Source organism: Oryctolagus cuniculus, chromosome 19 (assembly GCF_051225735.1).
Source record: "Oryctolagus cuniculus isolate XC-2025 breed Fujian yellow rabbit chromosome 19, ASM5122573v1, whole genome shotgun sequence".
Classification (NCBI taxonomy): domain Eukaryota; kingdom Metazoa; phylum Chordata; class Mammalia; order Lagomorpha; family Leporidae; genus Oryctolagus; species Oryctolagus cuniculus.
This window is the reverse complement of record NC_142885.1, coordinates 7,689,717-7,704,192: the sequence shown is the minus strand read 5'-3', so window position 1 is coordinate 7,704,192 and position 14,476 is coordinate 7,689,717. Positions and strand designations below refer to the sequence as shown.

Sequence of the window (14,476 nt, the reverse complement as noted above, 5' to 3'; positions counted from 1 at the left end):
CGGGAGTGGGGGCGGCGGCGACACCTGCGGCCCCGCGGGCTGCGGCGGCGGCGGCGGCGGCACGGGCTCAGGGCACCCGCGGCCCGGCCCGGCCCGGCCCGGCCCTGCTCCAGGACTGCCCCCGGCCGCCTCCTCCCCGCGGCCCCGGGGCCGGTTCCTCAGTTGGGCCGCACCTGGCGGCGGGGCTGGCGCTCGGGACAGCCAGAGAAGTCCCGGGGAAAACGGAGGACAACCCTGGGGGGGGGGGGCTGTAGCCCCCACTGCAGTGCGGGGGCCCGGGCCGCGGGGCGGGAGAGCGCCTGGCTCTAGGTCTCCAGGGGGCAGAACCGGCCAGGCCAGCTTGGGCTGGAACCCGGCTGTGCCTCCCTCGGCTGCACCTGGGGCTGCACCTGGCGGCCCGGGTTCAACTTCCTCACCGCGTACTGGGGAGGGGGAGGCTCATAGGCGCAGGAAGCGCCTTGCTCGGGGTCACTGAGGCAGACCCGAGCTCACCCTGGGCAAACTCTCGGCCGGGGCTCCACCCCCACTCTGTCCAGGGTCCATCTGCCTGGCCCCAGGGGGACCTCCCCGAGGGTCACTGGTGCGACCCGGGCAGGTGCAAGGCACCACCCCCACGGGCCACGGTTCTGGGGTTCGGCTCAGGCCTCAGTGAGGTGAGGGCCAGGATGGGGGGGCGCAGAGAGGGCTGGCCTTTGCGCCTCCTGGCTTGGAGGTTGTCTGGGGCTTCTAGATTCTTCCCAGAGAGCTTAGGGTCGGACACACTGCCGGGCAGCAGCCAGAGAAATCTGCCTATCTCAGGACTGAGGAGGGGCTGGGTCTGCCCCGAAAGTGGGCGGTCCCTGGAGCGAGCCCACCCCGGCCTCCGCTCGGTGGAAAGACCGCGGCAACAGAGTTTATAAATATATAACTATATTTATTTTGAATATTAAATAGTTTTTAAATTACAAGCAATTTATCGAATCACACTATGCATCAATATACAGTAAAAATCTTACAATTTAAAAATGTACACAATTCAAACTGGAAGTTCGGTAACATATTGCCGTGAACCTCTCTTGACTGTTAGAGCACGGTGGGGGCGGGGCAGCACCCCAGGACCCCGCTCCGCCCCACGCAGCACCCGTGGGCTCGTGCCCGAGGCCCCGCACAGGCTGTTGGTGAGCCGACGCTGTCCGCGCACCCCTGCCAGTTCACTTCTATGCTAAAGCCGCGTCTTCCCGCCGGGATGACCGAGACTGACCGAGACTGACCACCGAGACCACCGCCCAGGCCCATCCCCGCCGAGTTCCTGGCCCGAGGGCACCGTGCACACACGGTTTAAGGCTACTTCTCATAAGGCTCGGCGTCCGGAGGGTGACCCTTCCACGCGGTCCCGCGGCAGACAGGCTGTTCTGGACGAGCCGCCTCCCTGGGAACACGCGCGCCTGTGCCTCAGGACCCGACCACCGCTCGGCCTCCCCTGTGGTTCCGCGGAGCAGGGGCTGGGCCCTGGGGCTGGGCCGTCTGAGAACAGGGATTCGCATCTAGTGGGAGTGAAATGGAGGTGACAGCGTTTTTACTCCGAGTCTCAGATACACAAACTGCACCAGGGTGGGGGTGACGACGCACTCGCTCTCCCTCGCAGGGCTCGCCCCGGAACCCCGCGCTGCAAGGCGGCTGCCGTGGCTGTGCTGGGCGCACAGACGCTGGGCGGACAGTGGCAGAACCACTGCGCTGGGTCTCACGGGTATTGCTCGAGGTTTCACTGACGTCGTCTACTGTAAATGCAGTCTTCTCCATGCAACACCACAGACCTCCCCCCACCGCAGTGTATAAAATGGTTTCTTTGTTTTGGCAATTAATCGTGAGAGCAGTATGGCCTTGAAATGAATAAAAATGGGAATGATGCCGTTGAAGTCTCCTTCATCGCGGTGGGGAAGGTACGGCCCCCAAACCCCAGTCAGCGAATGGTGTGAGCGGCCGGCGGCTGCGCACGGGCAGCGAGCCCCGGATGCCTCCAGCCACGACGGTCGGAGCTCGGACGGATGTGGTAGGAGCGCATCCCGGAGTGGGGTGGGGGGCGCCGTCTCCGTCCTGAGGCCCCCTGCTCTGGAAACTTATTGCTGCAGATCAACCTTCAGAGCGAGCTGGCCGGCCCGAGACCATGGTGTGCTGTGTGTGCTGGCCCGGCGCACGCCAGCCAGCCGGACCCGAGGCCACAATGCACCGTGTGAACTGGCCCTGCACACACCATCCTGCCGGACCCAAGGCCACAAATGTGCGGTATGAACTGGCCCTGCACATGCCACCCGGCTGGACCCGAGGCCACAATGCGCCGTGAGAACTGGCCCTGCACACGCAACCCGGCCGGACCCGAGGCCACAATGCGCCGTGTGAACTGGCCCGGCCCACGCCCTCGCCACCTTCCTGTCGCCCCAGGCACCGCCCTGGCTCAGCGCAGGGCGGGGTAGGCGGGAGGAGGCCGTGCTGGCTGCTGAGGCTACGAAGTGGTCCCTGTCCCTGTCAGAGCTGCCGGACGTGGCGAGTCCCCCGGTTACAAAGAGGCTGGCCGCACGTGGCGAGGCTTGGTGCAGGAAATTCATCCTGAAGGTGTTTTTCCAAGGTCAAATCTGACCCATGAAGCAGATGGACAGAACTCAACGGCCCGCGACAGCTGCAGTCCCTCGCAGACGCCTCCTCCAGGCAGTGGTTCCAGCACAGGGACCCAGGGGCACGGCGGGGGGTCACGCTGGCCTGGCTGGACCCTCAGCTCCTCGGAGAGGCAACGGGCCACTAGACAGAGCCGCAGGGACGGAGCAGGGATCTGGACTCATTCAAAGCATTTCCTAAGAGAACGTGAGCACCGACGACCAGAACCACGGCTGCCTAGGGGGAGGGAGTACCGTGCGTGCGGTCCCGACAACTCCAGACACAGCGGACACTCAAATACTGACGCTTTACAGGCACCATGCAGAGCAGACGGACCGTGAAACAGAAGAATCACACCAGTGGGCAGCACCAGCTCGACCTGCCTCACTCTCCATGAGTAATTTCAGGTTCTGTACAGTCCTGGGGACGCCGAGAACATGTGTCCACAGTGCGGTTACAGAAGCAGTGTAGGTATGGCTCACTCGTGACCACTCCCCTGGCACGCCCTCCACGGCACCCGTGCCAAGACTGGGACTCCTGGGCAGGGCACAGGGCGCCTCCAGGGAGGACGGACCCGCGGCCTGGCGTGCGCGGCCTCCGTGGGACACCTGTGCCTGAGCACCCCGCGGGCTCCCCGCAGGCCCCAGCGGGGACGGAGGTCAGGGCCACCTCCCTCTGCGCCTCCGGACTGCTTCCCAGCTCCTGTCAGCACACGGCGGTGGCCGCCGCTCGGCTGGTCGTCCCGAGCACGGCCGTCTAATCCTTGTCTCCGTCTTCACTGCTTCCTGTTCGGGACAGAGACAGTGACACGACCAAGTGAGCATCTGCTAGTGCCCAGCACGGCTGGCGGCGGTGAGGGCGCTTATCTCTGCGGCACGGCAGAAAGGGAACCCAAGCCGGGCACCGCCCCCCGCCCCGCCCCCCCCCGCCACGGTGGCACCTGCCAGAGGCTCCCACGCACATCTGCTCAGCTCCCACAGCCCTGACACACACACCTGCACGACACCCAGCGCCAGCCAGGTCAGCGGGCGTGCCGAGCCGGCACACGTGAGACACGGTGCAAACACAGATAAAAGCTCTTTAGGTCTTGTGTTTACTATTTGATCTGTAAACTCTAAGTCAAAAAATGTGCCTATTAACACTTATCTTTCAACCTAGGCGTGGGAGGGCCCTCTCTCCAGACACGACACTTCAAATGGACCCCGCCAGGGGTTCCCAGCAGCCTCTGGGGTCATGAGAGACCGAGACTTAATGGCAAAGTCAACATTCCCAGGGGAAGAGCCTGGGCCCGACGCCAAACCCCGGGTCAACAGCCGCTAAGGCGCGCACCTTGGGGAAGCAGAGAGGCAGGAGGGCGCACACCACGCATGGCGAGGAAAGGAAGGTGGCGCCCCCCTGGGCAGGTGCCTAGGCACCCCGAGCCGGGACACCAGGCTCCTGGCTCCAGCCCCGCTCACGGCCCAGCCGGAGCAAGCAGGACAAGCCCGGGAGAGGCAGAGACCTAACGCGGCCAAGGCCACAGTCAAGATCATGTGGGCTTCATAAAGCAAGCACCAGGGAGGCAGCACCCTGAGGTGCAGCGGGGAGGCCCCTCTCACCTCCCTGCTCCATGTCCGAGTCCGTGAGGTGTGTGAGGGAGAAGCTGGCGATGTCGGCGGGGGAGATGGAGAAGCGGGAACAGGGCGCCGGGGGCGGCCAGCTCTGCTCCGCGCTCCGGGCAGGCGGCGGCGGGGAGAAGTACTTTGATGTCTGCAGGGAAGGCTTCGAGGCCAGGAGGCTGCTCGTCGTCTTTGACATGAAAGGGTCTGGGGAGAAGTCGTCGTCCCATTCAAAGCCTCCACCTGGAAGGGACAAGCACAGGCCTCCCTCATCACTCGCAGGTGAACACGGAGGGGCACAGGTGTGCTCGCCCCACAGGTGGCAGGGCCCGCTCCCCGGTGTCGCCCTCTGAAAACCTTCACATCGTCCAGAACCCCAAGAGCCCTGACACGACCAGTGAGGTGACGCACCTTCGTCATCTGTGGAACTTTCGGAGTTGATGCACCTGCTCAGGTAGGGCGGACCTGCAGGCAGCGCCGGGCTGCTGGGCTCGGGACCACGCGCCTCCCCCACGCAGGGCCCCAGCTCCTTGGTCGGGGTCTCCTGGAAAGCCAAACAGAATCCTCATCAGCTGACGTGGGAAGGCACCTGGGTGAGCGCAGGCCGGCCGGCAGCTACATCTGGAAACAGGGGCCGTCGCCGTCCTGGCTGGGGTGGGGCTCCTGCCGCAGGATTCAGTCCCCTCTGCCTCCAACAGCCCCACCTGCACTCAGCACCCCCTCCAACAGCCCCGCCTGCACTCGGCATCCCCTCCAACACCCCCGCCTGCACTCGCCCCCCCCAACACCCCCGCCTGCACTCGCACCCCCCCAACGCCCCTGCCTGCACTCGGCCCCCCCTCCAACAGCCCCGCCTGCACTCGGCCCCCCCCCAACAGCCCCTGCCTGCACTCGGCCCCCCCTCCAACAGCCCCGCCTGCACTCGGCCCCCCCCAACAGCCCCGCCTGCACTCAGCCCCCCCCAACACCCCCGCCTGCACTCGGCCCCTCTGCCTCCGGCTCTCAGGGCACAGGGGCTTCTGGTGCCCGCTCGCCTCCGGCCTCCACCTGTGGGGCTCCCAGCCCACGCAGCTGCGGGCTGGCCAGTGCCTCTAACTCAGGGGGCAGCTTCCTGTGCACCCTGGGCCAGCGCTGCCTGTGCAGGAAGGGCACAGCCTGGCACCGGACACCAACCAGGGAGGTGTCGGGGACATCACAGAAGAGTCGTCCACAAAGCTGCCCCTCACCCCAGCCACTCAGCTCCGACCCCACCGCGACGCCAGAGCTGTGACAAGGGGACGGGGCGGGGCGCAGCACAGGCTCTGAAAGGGGAACCAAGACTGAAACCGCAACCCACAGCCCGGTCGAGGCCCGAGACGGCAACGCCGACCTTCTCCACAGAATCTGAACAAGACGCCGGACTGCGGAACGCGATGTGAGGGTACACGATCTGAAACCACTCGGCACACGGAGAACCTGGAACGGCTGGGCTCCCGCCGAGGCCAAGACCACGCCCGCCGTGGGGTCCCTGGAGACAGCGTCACAGTCGCCGCACAGGGAAGGACCAGCTCCCAGGAAGCGGACAGAAACGTCGTCTCGGCGCAAGAACGGAGCATAGAGAACAGGATAATGCAGATTTCAGGACAGAGAAACGCAAGCGAAACTGTAGCGCTCCCCGGACCACACACCCAGCAGCCCCACCAAAAGCGAAGAAAAACAGCTGCAGCAGAAAGGGCGGGGCGCCCCGAGCGAGCGCAGGGGAGGAGAGGACGCGGGGAGACACGAGTGTCTCCAACTGGCGGGCCACAGCAGTGGGAGGCTTGCACAGCCAACCCGCTGAGCGCTGAAGACCAAGAAGACGCCGTGAAAGCTGCTGGAGACCGACGCCGCCTGCTCGAGGGGAAACACGACGGCAGGTGTCTCACGGGAAACACGGAGGCCAGAGAAGTGGCGCTGGCCTTAAAGAGCGAAAACCAGAGAAGAGCACTGCTCAGGAGCCAGTGTGTGCGCGCCAGACAGAATCGCAGAGAGTTGTTGTCGGGACCAAAATGGGAAAGAGGAGACCGTGAAACAAACTCCTTCAGTCACAGTAGAAGCAAGAATTGATCTAGGCAGTTAGGGTACTCTGCCTTCCTATCTGCGGGTTAACGCCCTGGCCTGAGGCGCTGGCATCCCATATGGGTGCCGGTTAGAGACCCAGCTGCTCCACTTCCAATCCAGCTCTCTGCTGTGGCCTGGGAAAGCAGTAGAAGATGGCCCAAGTGCTTGTGCTCCTGCACCTGCATGGGAGACCCAGAGGAGGCTCCTGGCTCTGGATCGACGCAGTTCCAGCCGTTGTGGCCAACTGGGGAGTGAACCAGCGGATGGGGGACCTCTCTCTCTGCCTCTCCTCTTCTCTCTGTGTAACTCTTTCAAATAAATAAACCTTTGAAGGAAAAAAAAAGTAATTAAATCTTCTGAATAAGTGGCCGGCGCTGTGGCACAGCAGGTTAAAGCCCCAGCCTGCAGTGCCGGCATCCCATGTGGGCGCTGGTTCAAGTCCCAGCTGCTCCACTCCCGATCCAGCTCTCTGCTATGGCCTGGGAAAGCAGAAGAAGATGGCCCAGGTGCTTGGGCCCCCTGCACTCACATGGGAGACCTGGAAGAAGCTCCAGGCTACCAGTTTCGGACTGGCCCGACTCCAGCTGTTGCGGGCATTTGGGGAGTAAAGAAGCGCTATAACTCCACCTTTCAAATGAATAAATAACTTTTTAAGATACACACACACACACACACACACACGAGACACGATGGGCACTGTGGCACAGGTTCAATGGCCATGCGGGGCTCCGGCATCCCATGTCGGAGAGCCTGGTTCAAGTCTCCTCTGCTTCCAATCCAGCTGCCAGCTCACGCACACCCTGGTCCCTGCCACCCGTGGGATGCACCCAGATGGAGCTCCAGGCTCCAGGCTCCATCCTGGCCCAGCCGCGGCTGTTGTGGGCATTCAGGGAATGAACCAACAGATGAAAGATCTCTCTCTTTCCCCGTTTCTTCCTGGTTTTCTAATAAACAAATCTAAACACACACACACACACACACACACACACACACACAGATCTGATCTTCAGGGCCTGTGTGGGCACTGCCAGGACGATATCAAGAGAAAGGCCCACATGTTTTGTATCCTACACCTTTTAATTTTTTTAAAGATTTTATTTATTTGAAAGGTAGAGTGACGGAGAGGGAGGCAGGGGGAGACAGAGGTCTTCCATTCACTGGCTCACTTCCCAAATGGCCACAACAGCCAGGGCTGGACCACGCTGCAGCCAGGAGCCAGGAACTCCATCCTGGTCTCCCCCACGGGTGCAGGGGCCCAAGGACTTAGAGCGTCCCCTGCTGCTTTGCCGGGCGATCAGCAGAGAGCTGGACAGGAAACAGAGCAGCAGGACCCAAATCAGTGCTCTGACGGGGGAAGCTAGAATCACAGGAGGCGGTCTGACCCACTGTGTGCCAACATGAGCCCCTCTACCCTCTCTTCTACACGTGAAACACTAGGATAAGCTGGCTGAAAAGCATGTCTACTCCTTAACCCCTGGAACAACCCACTACACACACTACAGACAGAGAGGATGGGTAGTGAAAATCACCATGGGTAAGTTAACATTAGAACACAGGGTTTTGGGGCCAACATTGTGGTACAGCAGGTATAGCTGCTGCCTGCAATGCCCACATCCCACATGGGCACTGGTTCAAGTCCTGGCTGCTCCACTTCCGACCCAGCTCTCTGCTATGGCCTGGAAAAGCAGCAACAGATGGCCTAAGTGCTTGGGCCCCTGCTACCACAGGGGAGACCCAAATGAAGCCCCTGGCTCCTGGCTTTGGCCTGGCCCACCCTGGCTGTTGCAGCCATCTGGGAAGTGAACCAGTGGATGAAAGATCTGTGTGTGTGTGTGTGTGTGTGTGTGTGTGTATCTTTCCTTCTCTCTCTGTAACTCTTGCAAGTAAATAAATCAGAAGAGATTAAAAAAAAGAAAGAAAGAAAACACCCTTCATCTGCTATATTCTATCTTGGAGAAACTCATGTAAGAAGTTCAAAGGTGACAAAATACAGCCTAGGCAAATGCCGATCAACAGAAACCTGGAGCAGCTACGTGAGTATCGGACAGGGCGGGATAAGGGACGTCACGTGATGACCAGAAGGCCCATCTCCCAGGAAGACAGCACCGTCCTGGCTGTACAGGCCCTACCAGGGCTGCGAAAGCTGACGGAAACGCAGAGAGTGAGATACAAACGTAGCACGATGGCGGGAGACTTCAGCACCGCTACCTCAGCAATGTGAAAAACCAACTCTGACATGGAGGAGACGAACCACGCTGCCAACCGGCGAAATCTGCCAGGGCGAGAACGGGAGTCCACTCAGCGGAAGGCACACTGCGCCGAAACGAAGCCAGACAGGCTATGTCGTCCACCCATGATGGAAGCAGCCCGGAAATCCTAGAAACCACTGAGAGGAAAGGCATGAGAACACCTGTAGCCTTTGGCAGTTGAGCTATGCGCTCGTAAATAATCCACGGATCAAAGAGGGCAGCTCAGGAAATACAGTGACTGGCGGTGAGCGCCACTGAAAAGGCCACACGCCCCCACGGGCGGCACGCAGACGGCAGTTAGGGCATCACAACGCCGACACCGGAAAAGAGGCCACACACCTCGGCTTCCACCTCGGGAGTGCAGAACAAGAAACCCAAGCTAAACGGAAGGAAAGGAACAATAATGCCAGAAGTCACCGAGACAGAAGAGAGAAATGATAAAGGAAAAAATCCCGGAAAAGCAGCTCTCTGGGAAGACGGACAGGCCCACGCCATCTGTTCCAGGAACTACTCAGGTAAGGGGGAGAAATGCTTCCCAACTCACGAGAACAGCACAGCCCTGACACCAAAATCTAGCGGGTAAAGCGGCCGCCTGCGGTGCCGGTATCCCATATGGGCGCTGGTTCGAGCCCCAGCTGCTCCACTTCCAATCCAGCTCCCTGCTGTGGCCTGAGAAAGCAGCAGAAGATGGCCCAGGTCCTTGGGCCCCTGCACACATGTGGGAGACCCAGAAGAAGCTCCTGGCTCCTGATCGGCACAGCTCTGGCCATTGTGGCCATTTGGGGAGTGAACCAGCGGGTGGAAGACCTTTCTCTCTCTCTCTCTCTCTCTCTCTGCCTCTCCTTCTCTCTCTGTAACTCTTTCAAATAAATAAACCCAAACCCAAACCCCTGGGTGGAGCCTGAGAATGATCACTCCTCCAAAGCGGCAACCGTGCGGCGTCTTCCAAAGCCACAGAAGGTCGCACTGCAGTCCGAAAGGTGGGCATGAGCGACCCCCCGCCCCGCCCCGCCCCCACCTCCCGGGACCCTCAGGCTCCAGAGCAGCGGCACCGTGTCTCCCCGTGACACAGGCGCTGAGGGCGGACACAGGAGGCTCCCTTCTCCCTTCTGCTCTCAGCAGAAGACGGCCCCTTATTTCCCAAGGCACAAAGCTTCCCGGCTCAGACGTGTGCGAAGCACAAGACGCAGGAGGGAGGACAAGGCGAAGGGCGCTCCCGGGCTAGCGGCATCTTCTGGCCCGCGGTGGACCCCAGGCCCAGCAACCAGGACCGAGCTGCACTTGCAAAGTGCATTCAAAGGCTACAGACAGGAAGCAGACGGCTAAAGAGGATGAGCGCAAGTCCTCTGCCGTCTGAGCAGGGCCCTCCGAGCAGTCTGCTCCAAGGCAGGCAAAGGGGACGGGCGGAAGGGCCGCAGGGCGGCTGCTGGGGGCTGTCCCCAGAGACACCGGCCCCACCGCGAGGTCCTAACCAGTCGGACTGTTACGTCAGGGAGATCCTGCCGGGTGGTCAGGAGCACATCGGGTCTCCCTCACTTCACTGAACAAACCCCACCACACGTCTGCCTCAGAAGGACAAGGGGAAAGACGGGCCGCCCTCAGCTTCTCGACCCACGCCGCGACTCACGCGCACGCACACTGCCTCCCCGCCAGGGGTACCTGGTCAAACAGGTAGACCGTGACGTCGTCGAAGAACGTGACGGCCTTCTTCTCCCTCTTCCAGTCCTCGGGCAGCGGCCCGGCAGGCACGGCCGCGGCCGGCTTCAGCAAGCTCCGCAGGTGCCTGCCGTCGTCCTCGCTGAGGACCACGGGCACCGGGTGCTCCAGCTCGTCCTCCGACTCCGAGCTCAGGCTGTGCAGGTCGAAGGCCCGCAGGTCATCGTCCGAGTCGTCGCTGTTCTCGTCCTCCTCGTCCGCGTCCATGCCGTCCTCGGTCAGGTCGAGCGCCCCGGTCACGCTGAGTTTCCCCAGGTACTTCCCCTCGATGTCCGGCTCCTTGAGCTTGGGGCCCTCGGCGTGGCAGGACAGGGACTTGGCCGCCGCCGAGTGCGTGTAGGCCAGGAGCTCGTTGGTGTTGGTGCCAGTGGAGGCAAGGGTGCAGGGCTGATCTTCCGGGGCCTCAAAGTCGTCGCTGCTGCTGAGCTCCGAGTGCCACAGATTCAAGGGGCTGCCAGCCTCGTCTTCCGCAGGACACACCTCTCCAGAGACGTCGGCCCGGGCCGGCTCCAGCTCGGCTCCCGACTCCAGGCCACTGGGATCTTGCAAAGCGGATGAGCAGCCTGGGTCTGACTGGCTGCCGCCGGCTTCCAGGCAACCGCCCAGGACACCGGGGCTCTGCTCCTGCTCTGGAACAACCGGCTCGGGCGGGGGCTGACCCTCGACCAACACCACGGCTGGCACGGAGGTGCCTGGGGCCTCCTCGGCCTTCCGGTCAGGTTCAGAGTCGTTATCTGAGAAGTACGCCGAGTCCCGGTAGGAGCCCTGGGAGCCCGGCGCACACGTCTGTGCGGTCACTTCGGCGCCTCTCTGGCCATCGCCTGCGTCTGAGACGACAATGACCGGGTTGGGAGGCAAAGCACTAGGAGCCCCGTCGCCGGCTGCGGCCGAGTCTGTGGCACCCTCAGGGGCGGGATGCAGGGTCCACTCCGGAGACTCCAGGTTCTCAGTCTCGTAGCCACTGTCCGCCGGCTTCTCCGGGGCCGGCAGCTTCTGAGGCGTGTGGGAGCCCAGGGGACCCAGCAGTGTTTCCTGGACATCCATGGAATCCAGGGAGTCGGGCGTCTCCAGAGACTGCTCGGAGGTGGGGATGGGCGTGGCCAGGCTGTCCTCCAGGAGGCTGTCCTGACTGGTGGAGTCGGAGGACAGCACGGACGCCAGGCCTGCTCCTTTGGCGTTCTCGAGCTGACTCACGGTCACCATCACATCCGGGCTCTTACTGCCAGGGTCTCCCGGGCACTCCTCAGCCTGGCTCAGGTCCAGAAGGCCGGCCCCCATGCCTGCCTGCCCGGCACCACCATCGCTCTGTCTCAGGGCCTCCTCCGCAGGCTGGGACCCATCGCCTGCCCTGGCGGGGCTGGCATCCACAGGAAGATGGTCCACTGGGACAGTCACGGGCTCTGGACATGTGTCCTGGCAGGGATGGTCCCCAGGGACGCTGACCTCCCTGGGCTGCAGGGAGGGGGCCGGGGGCTCACTGGGAGGCGCTCCTTCCGAGTGGAGCAAGGCCACGGGGGCCTGCGCGTCAGGGGAAGACAGCGCCGAGGGGCTTGGTGCATGGCCACCTGCGTCCTTACTCCTGCTGTCCCGGCACAAGGACGGCCCCAGTTCACCGTCCGTGAGCTTCAGCTCGGCGTCTGAGGCGTTTCCGTGCGAGGTGTCCCACGACGCGGTGACGCCCGCGTCCGGATGCGCCGCCTGGAGGTCACGTGGGTGCTCCGGGCCAGGCAGCGGGCCCCTGAGCAGGTTCTTCTCTTGGAGAAACACAAAGTTTTCTGACAGCTCCTGAGCGCTCAGCGGGTCGAGAGGCCCGTCCAAGAGCGAGCGGGCCGCCGGCTCTCGGGGCTGCTCCGAGCCTGAGCTCAGAGGGGCCGCCTTCGGGTCCACCTGAGCACCGTTTACCTCCATCAAGTCAAACATCTTCTGGTGGCCGGGCAGGTCCTCGGGTTTGTCCAGGTCACTGAAGATGCCGAGGAACGGGCTGTCGTGGCCCCCGGCCACACGCAGCTCCTCAGCCAGGCTGGGCTCCTTGGGCTCCGCGCCGCTCTGGAAGAAGTCCTCGTCGGTGCTGGACTCCTCCAACTCCAGGCCCCGGAGGGCCGGGAACGGGGGCGCCTCAACGCCCGGCCCGTCGGGGTTTTCCAGCTCGGTCGTGAGCAGGGCGGGCGGGTAATCAAGCTCCACGTGGCCGCCGCTCTTCTCCTCTAGCTGGATGTAATAGTCGCTTCCAACGGACAGGTTGTGGGCGTCAAAGACAGGAAGCACGCCGGGGGCCCGCAGGGGCGCCTCCTGGCCGCTGTCGTCCTGTGTGCCGGGCCCCGGCTCCGCGCGCGAGCTCTCGAACACTTCGACGGGGAAGAACATGCTCGTGTAGGACAGGGCCTCGTCGGGGTGGCCGCGGCCGTGCTCCTCGAAGTGGTCGTGCTTGGCGGCCTCCCACACATACTCGAAGCTCAGGCCCTGGCTCGTCTCGGTCACAGTGAGGACCTCCTCCATCTCGCGGCCCAGGCGGTCGCGGGCAAAGTGGTCGAGGATGGGGAAGGCGGCGTTGCTGGCCGCGTCTCTGCTGTGCACGCTGGGCTTCAGGGCGTTCCACTGCTGCTCGAAGTCCACCTCCGAGGCCCGCTGGCTCTGCATACGCAGGTAGGTCAGCAGCCGGTGCACGTCCTCGGCCGCCGGCCTCTTGTCGGGGGACTGCCAGCACAGCTGCAGCACCTCGTACCTGGGCACGGGCAATGGGAGAGGCCATCAGGAGAGCGACGGCGAGGCGACAACACCCCAGGGGCCCCCACACCCACATCCCCGCCCGGTGTGCTCCAGCTCCACCTCGGGGCGAGGGAAGAAGAAACGGCTGGCCCACTACTTCAATCTGTCTGCTCTGTCGCTTGGTCTTCTGGTGTCCGACCAGTGACTCACTCACTGAACTTACAAACAGCCTGAATGCGCTCTCCATTCAAAACCACTGCCACGGGCCCGGCGCCGTGGCTCACTTGGTTAATCTTCCGCCCACGACGCCGGCATCCCATATGGGCGCCGCTTCTAGTCCCGGCTGCGCCACTTTCAATCCAGCTCACTGCTATGGCCTAGGAAAGCAGAAGAAGATGGCTCCAAGTCCTTGGGTGCCTGCACCCGCGTGGGAGACTGGGAAGAAGCTCCTGGCTCCTGGCTTTGGATCAGCATAGCTCCGGCCACTGCGGCCATTTGTGGAGTGAACCATCAGCAGATGACCACTCTCTCTGTCTCTCCCTCTCACTGTCTGTAACTCTACCTCTCAAATAAAATAAATAAAACCTTAAAAACAAAACAAAACACTGCCACAGGTACTCTGTTTACTCTGTCTCACATTTTAAGATTTACTCCTTTTATTTTGGGAGAATTCACACGGACACATCTGCTGCCTGGTCCCCTGACCTCAGGCAACCCTGCAGCCTTCCACAGCCGCAGGCTTCCTGTGGGGGTCGCAGAGCTGAGAGCAGAGTTACAGGGTCTCAGCTGACCACGGCCGACAGCCTCTCAGCACGGATGCTCACACGGCCCCTAGCATCCTGGGGAACTGAGATGGTCCCAACGTGGGCACCACGATTCCAACACGACGCCCACTGGACATGCAGTGGTGCAGGCCACGGTGGGCAGACATAGGAACTGGCCTGAAGACCCTCGGGAAAAGCAACTCTGCGCTGCAGACGTCATTCTGAGGCGCAGTGCCCCCGTGTCTACACAGCACGCCCACAAACCACCGCGTTTTAAAACAATCCCCCGGGGAAACGCCCTGCTGCCATCTCTAAGTAGCTCAGACCGAAACTTCTTGATTGGGTGCAGTACATGAATCTTGTTGGTCGTAAGTATTTTTCTTTTCTTTTTTTAAAGGTTTATTCATTTATTTGAGAGGCAGAGTTACAGAGAGGGAGACACAAAGAGGGAGGTCTTCCATCTGCTGGTTCACTCCCCAAGTGACTGCAATGGCCAGAGTTAGGTCCATCCAAAGCCAGGAGCCAGAAGCTTGGCACCTCTTCCAGGTCTCCCATGCAGGTGCAGGGGCCCAGGCACCTGAGCCATCTTCAGCTGCTTTCCCAGTACATTAGCAGGGAGCTGGATTGGAAGTGGGGAAATGGGGATTTGAACCAGCGCCCATATGGGATGTTGGTGCCACAGGCAGAGGCTTAACCTACTACACCACAGCGCTGACAGTATTTTTCAAAAATACTG

At 62.2% G+C, this 14,476-nt stretch overlaps 1 protein-coding gene across 2 annotated transcripts in view; it reads right to left on the bottom strand.

The window, feature by feature from the left end:
• Positions 1-892: 892 nt before the first annotated feature.
• Positions 893-14,476, bottom strand: part of LMTK2 (lemur tail kinase 2) — an 89,848-nt gene continuing 76,264 nt past the window's right edge. For both annotated transcript variants that reach the window (XM_089320925.1, XM_051839024.3), the window contains exons 11-14: positions 10,214-12,992; positions 4,638-4,770; positions 4,227-4,469; positions 893-3,413 (exon numbers count right to left, since the gene is read on the bottom strand). In XM_089320925.1, coding sequence (XP_089177051.1) covers positions 3,385-3,413; positions 4,227-4,469; positions 4,638-4,770; positions 10,214-12,992 — 3,184 coding nt within the window. In that variant the 3' untranslated portion in view covers positions 893-3,384. The remainder of the gene's footprint in view (positions 3,414-4,226; positions 4,470-4,637; positions 4,771-10,213; positions 12,993-14,476) is intronic.